We start from the raw sequence: 16,455 nt of genomic DNA on the forward strand, positions 1-16,455 counted from the left end.
TCGTACAGCTGTAGCAGACAGCAAAATCAGTTCTAAAACGCCTCGCTTTAAAGCATAGCCACGTCTTCGCATGCGTACAAAAGCCGCACTTCTGTTAAATTGAGTATTACACACGTGCAGTGACTGCCACAGCAAGTACCAGACCCCGTATGCCTCCTATAGCTTACCAATTATGTTACGACTGTATATCAGCGTGAAGTCGAACACAAAAAGCGATGACTGGCTCGACGGAGGCATCCAATTACCTTCAAATGTCAATATTTTGGCTGACTCGTTTAACCAGTAGGACTTTATTTATTTATTTATTTATTTATTTATTTATTTATTTATTTATTTATTTATTTATTTATTTATTTATTTATTTTTTGTTTGTTTGTTTGTTTGTTTGTTTGTTTGTTTGTTTGTTTGTTTGTTTGTTTGTTTGTTTGTTTGTTTGTTTGTTTGTTTGTTTGTTTGTTTGTTTGTTTGTTTGTTTGTTTGTTTAGGTACCCTAAGGGCCCAAGTGGGCATGCACGGGGCTTGGCTCAAGACCGAGTCACGTGTGCTTATATCTTCAGGGCTTACAATTACGAAAAGTGGATTACAAGCTCTGAGCCCAAAAAATATAACTTGTGAGCCCCGAGCGAGCTCAACAGCCCTTGCAGACACTTCAAGTACCGGCTTCCTGCAAGTACTGAGTTAGCCCCACGGGGGAGAATTTTCTTTTTCCAGCGCAACAGGTGGCTTCCCAGCGGGATCGTACTTTCTGGCCCCATATAAAGAAGCATTTTTTTATCCCGAAGGTGAAGTTTGCCTCGGCATTGATTGCACGAGTGCCTCTTCAACTCTGCGTCTCGATAGGATTCAGAAAATGTATTTCTCGCAACTTGGCTCGGCGTTACGTCAGGCAAGAAAAATGTTCCCTCAATGATGTCTTTACTTAACCTGGGCAAATTAGTATCTAGACTAACTAGACCTGACTTCCATTCTCTATTCAAATGAATTCATTCCAAGTTCGACAGCCCGATTTAATGAGCTCTGTTGAGCATCTGGCGCAAGCAGGAGCACTCCTTGCCCCCGCAGCTGCTTCGGTGTCACAATCGGGTCGGAACTGTCTCCGGTGTTTCGAGTGCAATGTGTTTATAATCGATGTTGGTTTTTATATTAATCGACCCCTTTGTCGGACAGTTTCCTGTCTTTAAAGCGCGTTCTTAGAACTGTACACACCTGAATTTCTCCGTGTATCCCGAATCTCCGCTCATATTTTAATGCAGCCTTGGGTATTTGTAACCTATTCTGTTTGCGTACATATATGTCAAGGTTGTGTTGTATATTGTAATTCGCAGTATGCTTCGTGTTCACTTTTCTACGTTGTACAACCCGTATCTGATTTATCGCGCTGTATATGATTTTACATTTATAGTGCACTCCGAAAGGCTCAGCACTGTTTGCGTTCACTTAAAAAAATAATAAGAAACAGTAAATAAGCAAAGCCCGCGACTGCAGCTAGACCGAAAGCTTAATTCGTGCGAACCCTATGACACAAACGATAGTCCCGTCACCCGATCCATCACGTGCACTTATCAAGAAGCTTGTTCTTGATTGATTTTAGGGTTTAACGCGCCGACGCAACGCAGGCGACGAGGCGCGCCGTAGTGGAGGGCTCCGGATTAATTTTGACCACGTGGGGATCTTTAACGTGCGCCGAAATCTCGTACACACGGTCGTTTTTGCTTTTCGCCTCCATCAGAAAAGCGGCCGCCGCGGCCGGGAATCGAACCCGCGACCTCGTGCTCAGCAGCGCAACGCCTTAGCCACTGAGCCACCGCGGCGGGTAAGAAGCTTGTTCTGCAGACGATTCCTATTGAACAAAACCTGCGCAGGTGTGTTCCATCGTTGTTTGCTATCTTTGTTTCCTGTCGTTGTTTCCACCAGGCAGACTGCTTACTTGACAGTATACCTCCCGCACTCGCAAGTTATTTAAGTCCAGGAAGCTCTGGACTGGCTTTTTTCTGACATGTTATCAACTGCTGCGCTCGAACCTTCAACCTGTTTCTCGCTTTTTCATGTCGGCATCGCCATCAGGGGATGGCGCCAAAATGTATTTAGGCTCCGTTTGGCAGAGATTTCGCTTGTGGACATGTTTTAAAACAGTAGTGATGCACTGTTATAGGGTGCCCATATTATAGCTAAATTGGTACCCCTTTCCACCCCCATAGTTGTGAATGCGTTTGCTGTAAGTCCCATTACCCGTAGTTCTCAATGCTTACTGTGGCAAAAATTGGAGCCACCGAAGCAACTACCTTACATACGATCTAAGTTGGAGTATACAAAACGGTGGAAGGCTGTGTTATATAGTAATAAACATGTATTCATGTATATCTTTCCTCTCTATTGGACATCGGTCGCAATGCATGACAAGTTGAGGTGTAATGGTGTACTGCAAGGACCCACCTTGAGCATCTGGAATTGGGGACGCACTGCTCTACGTAACATTTTCTCAGTTAGAAAATTGTCTCCCCGCATGGCAGATTGGCTGATTGCTCGGCGAAAAACGGTGTGCTTGGCGAATCACGCGGCGCAAGCGTTACTCTATTCTGCGCCGGCTGGTGCCAAAAGTAAACGGTGCACAAGAGCGTCAGTAAAACTGAATTTCTTTGTCACGTGGCACCGCGGTACATTGTGTATGTTTTGAGCGCCAATTATTTCCAGCCATAACAATGTGTGGCGAACATAAAGAAGGCGAGGGCCCCTGAATGGCACAGCTCTATTTTCATTGATGATACCGTGGTCCGCTTACTTTTTACTTTGACTGGACGCACCATTTCTGCTAAAAAAAGAGGAACCGTCTCATACGAATATTTAGCGCGGGGCAGGCGGAGGGCGGGGGAGGGGGTGAAACGCTACGAAGGTACGCACACACACAAACAGACGCACTGAAGCGTCCGCGCAGATACCCCAGAAATAATGGCCACTAGCGTTTAACTTTCCGACGTTGTAATAATTTAGTGAACAGAGTAACGTTTTCCTCCTACGTACTGCATGAAGCTTGACCCGCCAAACATGTGCACTAAGAGTCAGTATGTACACAGCAAAGCAGATTAAAGCCCTCGCTGAGGCGTAAAGGCAAGCGCGCTTTAATTATCCTGCCATCAGAAGGCGACGGCGGCTCAGTGAGGTTCTCGCCTGGCGATAGATTTTTTTGCGTGTGTATGGCTGCCGTAATTGGTACAACCCCCATCATAATAAGCCGCTATTTACAAAAAAAAAAAGTACTCTAATGAAATTGAATTTCGTAACCTTCCCCACGGGCCGATAAGCAATGAACGTGTCTTCCTCCTCCCCTCTCTTTTTCCTTTTCCCGGCGCTTATTTTTCGTTCGCCCCGTCAGTCGCGCACTGCCATGGCGTGCCCTCGCTGAGCCGCGCGGCCTCGAGACAAAGGGCAGCGCTTGAGGCTGGTGCGGAACAGGTGCTGTCCCCGCCATTTCGCGGTTCTTCAGCCGGGGCTTGCCTAAATTACGGCGACATGCCGACGTGAAAGAAAGCCCCGGAACCGGCCCGCGGCTTTGTTGCATCTGCGCCGTTCTGGTCGGCGACGCGCGTTCTATTCGCAGACGTCTCCGGCGGCGCGCGTGTCTTTTCTCGTGCCGGCCGAGACCTCGCTTCCGACTCCCCCCTCCCAGCCCGCGGATTCAACCGCTCTACCGTATGGCGGCTGCCAGAGAGCGCCGGAGTGCGCTGCGCGAGCCACCGGTCGGCTGTCCATGCAGCCTCAAAAAAAAAAAAAAAAAGGGAAATATATAGTTACGTAAGCGCATGCTGATGTAAGATATATAGTTACATTAGTTATATAATATAGTATAGTTATATAGTTAAATATATAGTTATAGTTATATTTATGGGAAATATATAGTTACGCCAGCGATCAGGGGTAGCAGGGAACTTCGCCGTGCCTCCGTGCGTCGGTACCTCGACGCCAAACTAGCAAACACCATCTCACTGTGCTTATCATAGGAGTAATAAGATGCCATTGGTCCTAACGTTTTCTTAGTGCACTGGCGGGATGAGCCAGCAATACTTCTTACCTGTGTGTTTTAAAGCGAAGCTTTAGTGTCCGCACTGATGCCGTTGTACGGCAATTCGCCCTGCAGGAAAGCCAACTTTCTCTGACGATGATGATGAATCATCGTGGGTGAAGTGAAAGAAAAAAACGCTTCCGCGGCTGGAATCGAACTGGGTCTCCCGCGTTATGAACCCGGCGTCTTTCCGATCGCTCCATTTCGACATGGTCGAAGCGAACGCCAAGCAGCAGGTACCACTTCGCGCCGTACACCCCAAACCCAAACGTTAGGCCTACGGAGTGCACACCCGAGAGTTGCTGTGGGTGTTCTAGAAAGGTGGTGCGTACCTCCAGAGTAGCACATACTCGAAGTGTGGGATTGGCCAACCAAAGAATCCATCACGAAAAACCTTGGCGCTCAACCACTGTCGTCGATAGACGGAGGGGTGCGTGATTTTTGTGTTTCTTGTTCGAACTGGCCACCGCACGCAACTCCTGTCGTTTCCAAATTGACCTCAAGTTAACCCACCCACCGACATCCAAACTATTAACAGCTACAAAAAAGAGGGGTCCCAGACACTGGATTGCTCCAGCGCATGTGGGTATTCTGTCAGACTACGCTTATGACTGCCCAGTGTTGGCTGGCAACCTCTAATTCATTGCTGTTAGTTGTTTTAAGTTCTGTGCATGACACTGAATGGACATTCGGGGAACAGTACGTGTTTCTGCTAAAAGGAAACTGATGGGCCCGAACTCAAATGCGGAAAATGAAAGGGAACCAAAAAGGCTGCGCATATAACGTGTCGCCATCAACAGAAGTGTGAACTACAGAGAGCATTATCATAGAATATAATGCGTGCTTGGCTCCAAGCTGAAATTTGTTTCGTGCGTAGCTTCGTACATTATTGTTAACTCCGGAAGCATTGCCATGGTTCTTGTGAAATAATTCATGAGTAGCTATATCAGGACCCCGGTGCCCACGCTAGCGAGGAGCAGTACTTATTCGCAGAATGGGGTGTGTGTCTGGATCTAACGTAAAATATTCCTTTGGAGTAAGCTTGTGCGTGACGAAGCCCCCCTCTCCTCAATTTTTTCCCCGTTTTATATACCCTGAGTGGTAGAGAAGTTGCTAGAGCCAAAAGCAAAACAATCTGTTGACTGATCTGGCTGCTGCACTTTTTTTTTACGAATCCCGCTTATGCCACTAGAATATAAGTTCCTCAGGGGAGAGCTTCAACGCACTCATCAAATTCTGCGTTCTTATCCATTATTTCCAAACAGAAAGTTTTTTTTTTCCAGAAGGATGTAAATGTCTGCCAACATATTTTGCTTCTGTTTTTTGGCAGCATCAAGTGACACAAGCCTGCGCGACTACAATTTTAATTTTGACAACTCCACAGCTTCCCAAGACGGCGCCCTGGACTAAGGGTGCTTGTTTGCTTCCTTCCTTCCTTCCTTCCTTCCTTCCTTCCTTCCTTCCTTCCTTCCTTCCTTCCTTCCTTCCACTTGAATTTTTTTCGGCTTTTATAATTCTCAAATTGTCAAAAAGTGATGTTATATCTCGAAAGGCACGCCTACCCAGTGCTAAACACGCAGACGTGAAGAATGACTAAGAATTGAAGCCATTCTGTTGTAAAAAAAACCTTGACCTTCCATGCAAACAATTGGATTAAAAATACAAGGCATCCCTAACTTGCCATTACGTGGATAGGTTTTACTATGTGTCCTTTTTCGTACAGACTGGACTTACATTTTTTTTGTACTGTCACGCCACCAGCTGCTTTTATTTGATTGGCTTTACCTGACCGCGGAGCCTAAGATTGGGAACGGCATGCTATATTCCCGACAAAAGTCTGCGCGGAACAGAGTTAAAAAATCATGCACCCCTCCGTCAAACGACGACGATGGTTGAACGCAAAGCTTTCTCGTGACGGATTCTTTGGTTGTCGTCTTCCAAACCGAACTGTAGCAATCGGATAGTCGCCGGCTTCATAACGCTGGGGACCCAGCTTCAATTCCGGCCTTTGGAAGCGCTTTTATCTCTCACTTTGGCATTTTCGCGTTACAGACGCCATCAGTGTGAACACTAAAGCTTCGCTTTAAAAAATGGTCGCCATCTCCCCTGCGGAAACGGATGTCCGGCGAAGCTGTTGTAAACCACTACAAATGCCGATGGGGGAGGATACGGGATGTTTCTCATCGTCTCGGCGGGCTTGTCACTTGCGCTCGGCTTCTCTGGCGGCAAATGCTGGGCCGATGCCGGACGCATGCGCTCAGCGTCTTGGGCCAGAACTGCTCTATTTAGTGACACTGGACGTGCCTAGCCTTCAAACATCATCCGCAAACATAATCTTTACCAGGAACACATTGGGGGGGGGGGGGCATTGTTCACATGCGCCTTATCAAACCATAATGCGGTTTAGATGCCTGTGTAGTGTTTTTTTAACGAATACTGAGCTCTATACTGGATGCCTGATTAGCCTTACGTATGCACTCGGCGTCTTAGGCGAGAACTGCGGGGTCCTGCCTGGGTTTCTTGTTTACGACAAGAAATTTTCCGATCAACTATAGGCTACCAGCTTCGCTGTAAAACACAGACGAAAAAGCGACCCAAGTTTCTGTACAGTCGCCAGTTTTTGTTCTTGCTTATATACTGTCTACGCGAAAGTTCACACTATTGGCCACTAAAAGTGCGGCGTAAAGTACAAAGAGTATATGTTAGCGATACCTCAAGCACATATATGCGGTGGTTATCGCGAATAACACCAGCTCACTGCACAAAAAGAAGTGCGAATAATGCACACTCAGTCGTAATAGCATACAAAACTTATACGTGGTTATTGAATAATCGGCAACGACAGGATGCGACAGATGATGAAAAATTAAGGGTTTGCGACTTATGTAGACCGAGCACTGCAGGCACCCTTTCCAGTGAACTTGCTCTGGCGTTCTCCACAGCAAAGTACGTCGGTAGGCTTGCAACAAACAGTATGAATTATGCTTATTCAGAAAAGAATTCTGTGCAGAAATTATTTCCACTTCGTTCTTAAAAAAAATATTCCCCCAAATTTTTCGTCGAGCAAGATTACACTTGTATTTCTTGATATTCCCCGGCTGCGTGCGCGACTAACCTAGCACCAGGAAGACCAGCATTTGGTGCGAAAAGATTTCAACGGCGCATCCCGCTGTGGGTGGATCTTTGCGGAGACAGGAAATTCTTGTCGTAAGCTTAAAGCTCCGTTATGTGACATTGACGAAAAGGATTAAAAAAAAAACAGCGAAAATCCTATTCTGTGAAATACGGCGTCTGTTGTATAAATGATTTGTATAAATCAGGACATTGTAAAACATGTTGGCCCTTATCGGGATGGTCGCTAGAGAAAATTATGATGCAGAAGTTGTTTCTTAAAGCGGAAAACGATTAAAAACGTAACAATCACAGCTCCGTAAAATTTTCTGCAATACGACTTGTGATGTCATACACTGGAGAAGGTGACAGCGGCGAAATTTACTGACGTTAATCTACAAAAGATATGAATAAAAGCTGCTGAAACTGTGAAGCAGATGGATCTGTAAGCTTTCTTCCCAACTCGCTACTTTAAAGAGATCCAGGCTGCACCTTAAATCCCAAAGAGAGTAAGCGTTATTTCAGATATCCATGTCAGTAATGTGCTTTGTGCCGGCGTTGGGTTCAGTCAAACAATTATCAAGGTGAAGGAGAGCGCTACCTTTGCTTTCTACTGCCAGCGATAGCCACCAGCAAAATTTCGGGGTTATTACCGTTGGCGGGGTAGAAGGCATCGCCCACCGACGGTTTTTTTCGTTCCCCGCGACGCGACCACGTTTTTAAACTAGCTTTCCTAAAGAGCGGGGCCCGACACCATGTCTTGGCTCCCGTAATAGTCGGCAGATATCTCGGGAAGTACGGCAGGGTTCAACAGTGGTGCTTCACTCCACGAATATTAAAACTGTCGCTCCGCATTAGTATGTGCTGCACGCCAGCGACGTTACCGTGCATTCGAAGCCCCGGCGCACGCTGATGTAATATGTCAACCCTGTGGTATTTCCAAAGAACAGTCAACGAGTAGCTACGAACACTAGGGGTGCTGATGCTGAGCCAGTTTGGTATTACTATCACATTAACAAACGTCGACGTGCGCCGCAAACCGTAGCATTCCGTGATAGTGAGCTGTGATAGCACGGAACCAACAGCCTGGCTCCCGCTGAGACGTTTTTTGCGTCCTTTGTTCGCGGCCATCTCGACTGGGCGACTTATCTCCACCGTCTTTTAAACCACTGAAAATTTTAAATTTTAGGGATGAATTTCTAGTTTATTCCTGCCATAGCATGGGATCTCAATAAGCTGGAATATTCGAAAAATCAATACCCGAGCTTGGAAAAAAGGTGAAACGTGCTTTCACGATTGCAATATTTCTTGGGTCTTTAAGGTTTTCTTCTACACACACACACACACACACACACACACACACACACACACACACACCTGTGCGTGTACGTACTCGTGTGCACTGTTACGAATTGGCCAGCGCCGCAGTACTTCCCCGCATCACTCCTCGGCTGTGCGGCGAGGCCACTCGTGCTCCTTCGAAAACAGGCGCAACCATGTCGGTGGCAAGTTGCGACAAGCCGCGTCAGACGCTTCGCTCTCAGCCCATCAAAACTTCGGCGGCTGGCGGCGTGGCTCGTCTCCACGCTCTTCAAGGACACAGAGGCCCCGTCGATCGCAACGGATTCCTCCTCTCTCCCCTCTCTCGGACTCAACGTGCCCGAGGCTATGAACGGCTTACGAACTCTGGAAAGAGTGTTGTGCGTGTTCCCACTTGTTGCGTTTGACCGTTATCGCTTTTGGGTATAAATAGAGCTGCCCAAGCGTTGTAACTCATTCCTGTTAGAGCAGCGAATCGATGTTGTCGCTCTGCTCGAGTCCTGTATTGTAACCTCGCCCGTCGGGGCATTGTATGTTTCTTTGGCTTCGGCTCACCTCTCGCTATGAAGTAAACAGTTACGTTAGCCTACAGCTTCTGGACTTCTTCACGGCTGCAACAGCGGCTGGCCGCTCGCATCATATACGCTACCACTCGTATGTCGGAGGCCACGGAGCTCGGATCGGGTGCCCCCGCCCGGTCGCAACAGCACATAAACACGCACACACGGACGCACTCGCGCACTTCCGTGCTCTTTTCTCTAGCTACCTGGTCGGTTACAAAGTAGTGCTAGTATTGGAACTGTACATGTAAGATCGGTTCCCTGTGTGCAGCTTATCGATAGACTTTTTGCTGTCGGGTTTTTGGCGGACTGGAAAACTTGCGTCTCCGTTGCCCGTTGGTGACGAAAAATCCTCGCGAATCGAAACTGTCGATCTTTTTTATTTTAAAGTATAAGGTAAGGTAAGAATGTACTAGCTTAATCCTTAAGGGCTGTAGCGCAAAAGATAATCACGAGTCCAACCCGTTCAAGGATTTTGCGAGGCAAGACTAGCTTGTAGTGTAGCAGCCTTTTCTGTAAGGTGTTAATTGTTTGTATCAGTTGCCTCCTACTTGTTGTTTACACTACCGAGTTCGATCAGCAGATCTGCTTGTTCCTGTTGGGTTCGACGTACAGTTCCGAACATAGGGACGAGGATACCTGCCTCCGCAACGGCAACAATTTCAAGGTTCTACTCAACACTCCCCGAGTACAGCGGCTTCCACAAAACGAACAAATTTTAACGCTGGCGTAAGCACCAGCTAAACTGCCGCTTTACATGTCACCAGCTTCGATCTTGTGTTGGAGGATCCAACCTGGGTGCATTTATAATTATTTCTTCACTGGTTGTTTTTTCCAGCGTCATTTGTCTTAGTCATGAAACCCAATTTTGAAAACTACAAATTGCGATACCTAAGTATGTGATCCTGCCTTACAAGAACATTACCCCTTTATCACAACCACAGCTTTATTAACAAAAGTGCGGTGGGACCATATAAATGTCCCGCCTAAAATATTGTCAGCATATCATGAACACAAGTAACTTTGATAAATCATTTATAATATGAAAAGGCATATAGCATCTGATATTCGTTGTTATTTTGGATTAGGTTACGCGAGTGTGCGTCTGAGGCCCCGAACACACCTATCTGTCCCTCGTGATTTCCATGTTGACATCGTTTGCTTGTCCAGCTTCCCATTACAAATTGCGCCTTTCTCTGAGATACTTTGGGCGCAACAAGCAGTCGGACTTTGCATAAGTGCAATAAATAGGCCTTTACTTTTAAAGAATCGGACTGTGCGTAATGTGAAGGTATTTCGAATATGAGCATGTGTCGCATTCACAATTACTGAATATGTTTCTGACAATATTTCCTCCCCTTCTTTGCAGCGTTGGCAGTCACACTCCTGACAATTACAAGCAGCATGATTGCAGGTAAGTCCTTATTCTGTTATTTCACAATGAGAGAACATTATCGCTTGTATATGCTCGTGTGCATGCATACTCATAACAAAAAAAAAAGAAAATGGGAGAATGCCTTCTTGCCACAGAACCGCAGTGCGAAAAAAAAAAGCAGTTGGCGATTCCAAGTTCGAGCTCACCATCTTGCGGCGAGCGCGAGCAACTGATCTTTCAGGTCTGGTTGATTTTCCCTCCATGACATGCCGCAGGCGTGCGCTGGCCGTGCCCGTTTCTTATCGCAACCTTTCGAATACGAAGTTATATCGATGTCACACAAATGCTGGGGGACAAAAGAAAATAATGCCTGAATGGATTTCTCCCGCCCCCTTTGTGTGGTTGTTCAGGTGCAAATACATAGTGCACGTTCTCACGAATACCCGCGAGTAGTAGACGACTGGTCTCGGAGAGCATTACAAAGGAGGAATCCGAAATAAGTGACGGTGAGCACGGGAAAATTTATCTCTGGATGACTACCGCCTTCCAGTTAACGGTGCTTCGCTTGATAATAAATAACGATTGCGCAGCACGCATTCGTTCAACTAGCGTTATCGGTTCGCTGCGCCCTGGCGCGCTGATGTGGTTGTCTTTTTTTTTTTTTAGTAGTGCTGTACACGCTGATCTCTCCTAAGTACTAATTGCTTTAAAATGTTTGTTAGGAGTGATGCACGAGATTCTATTGCTTCCACTGGAGAGCGGGGCGCGCTTATGGGCAGTCGCTCCCCGTAAGAGTCGACGTTCCGAAGCTTGTGAGCCCGGGACGAGGCTACACAGCATTTTCTGTACTCATGACGACGACGGACCGCTCCCATTTCTGTTGTAAGCGGAGCGTACGTGCGCGTCCAGCTTAGTCGTTTTCCGTTAAATGGGCTGCATTCTTTACACGCACGCCATGTTCCCCAGGTAATTACGAAGTCCGACAACATGTGTTAAATAAAAGTTAAATTGACATTAACACGCCGTTGGTCCTGAGCGCGCGACATGGGCAATGCGACGCGTCATAATGGATTGCCATAGGCTCGCTTAGGCTGCACAAGTGTCTCGGAAAAAAGACGCCGAGGTCATCTAAGCGCTTCTTATAAGCTGCGAACGGGAAAGCATTATTGCCCGTTTGAATGCCGCTGAGTGCATTTTTTTTTTAATTTTGCCCTACATGTACGTAATGTTCTCGGATTTTGCGACGGAGTATTTGCGGTGTATCGGCGTAGGCGGCCGTCTTTCGCCACTGACGAGAGCACGGCTGCCGTCTATGAAAATGATTCAGACTTCATCGCGGTACGGTATTAACTGCTGCACTTCGGGTGTTTTATTAGTGCAAAACATGCTCTATTGGCGGTGAGATGTTTGAGTGGCGCCCCCTGGCTCTCATGTCAGCTTAGGTACTCGCGCCGCTGTCGTCTGCTACACTCGCGCCGCTGCTGCACTCGCGGCTCTGTCGCCCGTTTGTGAGGGGCAGCAGTGCTTGTGCTATATAGAAATCGCCCGCTTTAATGCTTTGCTCCATTAAAAAGCGCATTTCCAGTAATTAAAATATTTTGCCAGTTTCTGAGATATCTGAATAATTTCCGGCTGTATCCCGCACAAGTTTGCAACAGACAAGGAGAGCTAGAACAACTTTCTAGGAGCATCGTTCAGAAGATCATGTGTGGCTTGTTCTTTCTGGATTATTTGAGAATTTCAGTGCTCAGAGCTCCTTGATAAGTATTCAAAATGCGAAGGCTTCCATAAAGTATTTTTGAGATGCTCCTATGAAGACAACAATCGAATGCTACGCACCAAGCAGCGGGCCCCTTACACGCGCATCGCACAGCAGGAAAAGGAATGGTTGTCTTCTATATCTTTCGTTGTTGCTGACTAGTATCAGATGAATGTTGTTTCTGTGCCCAACGCAGTAATTTTTCTGCACCGTCAGCGTCTTATTAGGAAGTTTAGGGACGTGTGGGAGGCGGACAAAGTTCGTGTGGATATTTTCTTCGGGTTGTAAGGCATACAGTGGCTTCTTCAGAAATTAGCTTTCGTTATGGCTGCGTACAAGAAGGTGCATATGCGCAGCGTGCGTTCTTCATTCACATGCTAATTCAATGAAACGGTTTGTGCTACGCAACCGCGAAACGGCGCAGACCACGTCATCCAAAGTGCTGGAGGGCGGCTTTTGTGCCCCGAATTTCTATTGTAACCATTCTTATCATAACGAACTGAATCTCAATCCGAACAGTTATGACATGAGTATGGTCTTGAAGGCTTGACAGACTCGCTAACAAATGCAATAAATGGTACATGTGCGGGTTTTCATTACAACAACAATCGAAACCGATGAATATGTCCAAGCAGGTCTTTATTGGTTATTTCCAACCCCTTTAGGCGTGAAGAACAGATCCTAGCCTACTCTGGATGACGTTCGGTGAATTGAAGAAAATTACTCTATATCTATTGCCCTGAACTGAGAAGCCCGCCCACTAACCGGCTCGATTTTACTGTCAAATGAGGTTTTCTCCTCCTCATTATCCTCCTCCTCCTCTTGAGTGCACTAGCTTTTACTATAACGCATATCTAAATATTGGGAAGATATGGCGGCGGGAAATCTACCGAAATATCCCTCCAAGTCTGGACAAACATAGTGCTACTGCATTTTTACCATACACGTGACTCGCTTTGCTCAATAAGCCTCCATACTGGTTACAAGTCTGGTATAAAATTAGCACGCGCCTATACACGGAGTAGGTTATTTCGAACTCAACGTACATTTTTGGGCCCCATGGTGCCTCTCGGCATACTTTCATTCCCTGACAACTTAAAGTGATGTGATGCGATACTTTCGAGTGTTCGGTAAGGTTGCAAAAACTGTTCTACTTTACATATACCGGGAATCGTAATGCTTTTGTCCAAAGCCGACAGCCTCGAAGACCCGGAATTTATTTTGGTCTTGCTTAAATTTCGCTGTTTTCGGTTATTAGACTCTGGCTGTTGTTCCCTTTGTTCGAAAGATTGCTGAATAGCGAAGCTGGCGCTTAGCTCCGATTCTTTGCGCTCCGCACAGGACCGGCTTCGCACGAATGGGGCGACGACAGCAATGTTGTTTCTTCGGGAGCTATATAAAAATCTATACTTAAAACCACGCCTTGTTCGTGTGTATGTGATTTTAAGTCTTTTATTATGAAAAGAGTGGCGCATACGCAATATCTGGTGCGGACAAGCATTAAAGTCAACCACGCGCAAGCAAACAGCAGGGAGAGCGAGCCTGAGTGAAGCAGACGACAAATGCGAGAATTCCTAAGCCGAAGTCACGGAGGCGCGCTTCGCAGCACCGCCCGCTCACCGCCAATAGAAGGTAAATAGATGTGTGTGTTTAGGATCCGTTTCGCTGCTACAGACACCATATGGCACCGGCATTTTCTGTGAATGGGCCATTTGATACTTCCCTTTGTGACTGTTCAGCGGCGCAGTCACGAGTGTAATTGTGTCAGATCGACGATGTTACTTCGAAAACAGCCAATGATGACAACGATGATGACGTAATAAAAATAGTGATATTATAAAAATTGTGTTTTCTTCATCAATCGTTTAAAAAACACATTCATTTATTAGCTGCACTCGGCTCATAAGTGGTGTAGGTGGTACCACTAAGAAGAAACTGTAACTTCAGTAACACGCGTTAGCATTTACAGCGAAAAAGTAAAATAAATATAACCGAAAAAAGTGACCGCCTCCATTTTTTCTTTTCCGCCCGAACTGTTTGTTTTGTTCAGTTTCTATTCTCACTGAGTCTTCATCCATTCGCCCCCAACGAAGCGTTTTAGCTCCTCTTTTTAGTCGTTTTTGACTGTCAAAACCACACATAAGCTTACCTGAAGCAGCCCATGAGCGCTGCACAGACGTGATAGCCCCTCTCAGACTGCCCTCTTGCGCAAGTGCTGTCTCTTCCAGAACCCCAGGCCCGGTGAAAAGATTTTTATATTTATCAAAATACCATGGTCCTTAAGCTGCCCGGACGTCTGCTTTGACCAAACGATTTCGACGATGTCGTTGTTTGTTGTCCTTTAAGTCGCTTTATTTGAGTCGGCATTCCATCGAGGCAGACTTCACTAATTAATTCACTTTGTCTCCGTGATAAACCGCGATTATACGCTGCAACCAGAAAATATAGGGCCATAAGTAAGTAAAAGTCGCGGTGCGAACTTGCATTAGTCGGCCATCTTGGTTGTTTCGCTCATTGTTTCCAGAACAAGCCACAGACTTTGAGTTGCGAATTAGCTGCGAAAAAATTCCTTTCACTCCATATCTTGCGATTAATTCGTTAGTCAGTTGTCTGGGAGGAGCTTCTATTGGTAAAAAAGTTAAGCTCAAGCGGAAGAAACTAGAAAAACAATTTCCACCATACCCAACCGCATCTTGAAAGTCGTCAATGCCAGTGCGTTAATGTCTTAATTCAACGTTGCTTTGTGCTTCACCGAGTTTCGCGCTGCGAGTAATGTTTGCAAGTTTTGATACTGGAATATCTGGTACGTACTGGCGTGAACGACCACCTTTCGCTATTGCGGAGGTTGTAGCCGCTAATTACGCACCTGCAACAGTCTCCTTAGCGGTACGGAAGGGAGAACGCCGCAGCCAGTGCGAGGTTTAGCGGCCGTTTTGGTGCTGCAGACGCCGCACGCGGGCTTTTTCCCTCAATAAGCCATCTCATGGTTTCACAAGGGTTGTCCAATACAAATCGGGGTTATGCGCTGCCTAACCGTTGGCCAATACACGTTTGCCTGTATGTGCGGTGCGCCGCGTGCAATGAGAGGTTTATAAGCCGGTCTGCTGCTACAGACGCCAAACGCAGGACGCCGAGCGTACGCCGGCTTTCTCGTTCAATAGGTCCTTTCATGCTTTCGCAGAAATGAACAACATCGACATAGTCACCTATAAAAAAAATGGCAGTGTGGCGTAGTAAGCCTACAGGAAGAATTAAAAAAAAATAGCAGCTCAATCCGTCGCAAAAATTGCCATTGAGATTTACGCGTTTCAAAACACCATTGGAAATGTTTAGTGCTGATTCTGTTGGGGTGCGAATTATAACTTAAAACAAACCGCGAATTTGTACGACATCTCTCGGCATGTTAAAAACACCCGGTGGCCTTCAGTATTCCGTAATTTTACACTACGGCGCACCTCCTAAACAGCGCAGCTTGGGCGCTTCAACGCCAATGCTAACATAGTAACAAAATTCTGCCGTGGCATTGTGCAATGTCCTGGATTACGTAAAAGTGTAAAATAATTAAAGCGAAGTTTTATATGGCTAGGCATGAGGAAAATCCGACGGCCCCGTGTACGCAAAAAACTTTTCCGGTGCAACCCCATGCGCATGCGCAAAAAAAAAAAAAAAAAAAAAAACACGTTGGAGAGGAGTAAGTAAGGGGAGAGGGATTGGCTGGGTTTGTAGATGACGTAGCTACACTCTCGCATCTACCGACACTGGTAAGTCGGAATGGCGCATCGGAGGGAGCGAAAAAGTCTCTCTCTCGCAGAAGAGCGCGCCCACAGCGAGCCACTTACTGCGCGAAGCGCAGCTCAAGCGACAACGGTGGGCAGGGGCGGCGGCGTTGCGGGCGGAGCAGCGTCAACGAGGCAGTGGCAAGCACCGGCCGCACGCGACAGCTTTGCTGGTCTATTATCTGTACGGAGTGCATGGCGGCATACCTTTTTTTATTTTTCTAGACTCTGCCCCAACGTTTCACAAATAAAAAAAAAACAATGTTTGGGCGGGCTATGATGCGAAGATAGCAAAATAATGGCTTTGATTGTCAGGAATGCAGCATGCGACACTTCATAAAGAGAAAATTACCAGGATGCCTTTGCGCAGGTAACCATGTGACCACCGCCAATAGTACGTAAGTGTGCTAGTCCCCTCTACGCCTCCAATGAAACAAACAAACAAACAAAAAATCGTGACAATAAAAACTGGCACCGACCAAGAATGTTTAAAATCC

At 46.5% G+C, this 16,455-nt stretch overlaps 1 protein-coding gene across 2 annotated transcripts in view; it reads left to right on the top strand.

Annotated features, from left to right (window-relative positions):
• Positions 1 to 16,455, top strand: part of LOC144155606 (neuropilin and tolloid-like protein 1) — a 416,637-nt gene that overhangs the window by 199,405 nt on the left and 200,777 nt on the right. For both annotated transcript variants that reach the window (XM_077687151.1, XM_077687152.1), the window contains one exon: positions 10,418 to 10,462. In XM_077687151.1, coding sequence (XP_077543277.1) covers positions 10,418 to 10,462 — 45 coding nt within the window. The remainder of the gene's footprint in view (positions 1 to 10,417; positions 10,463 to 16,455) is intronic.

Source organism: Haemaphysalis longicornis, unplaced genomic scaffold (assembly GCF_048455015.1).
Source record: "Haemaphysalis longicornis isolate Haplotype H1 unplaced genomic scaffold, Haemaphysalis longicornis Haplotype H1 scaffold_1, whole genome shotgun sequence".
NCBI classification, from domain to species: Eukaryota; Metazoa; Arthropoda; class Arachnida; order Ixodida; family Ixodidae; genus Haemaphysalis; species Haemaphysalis longicornis.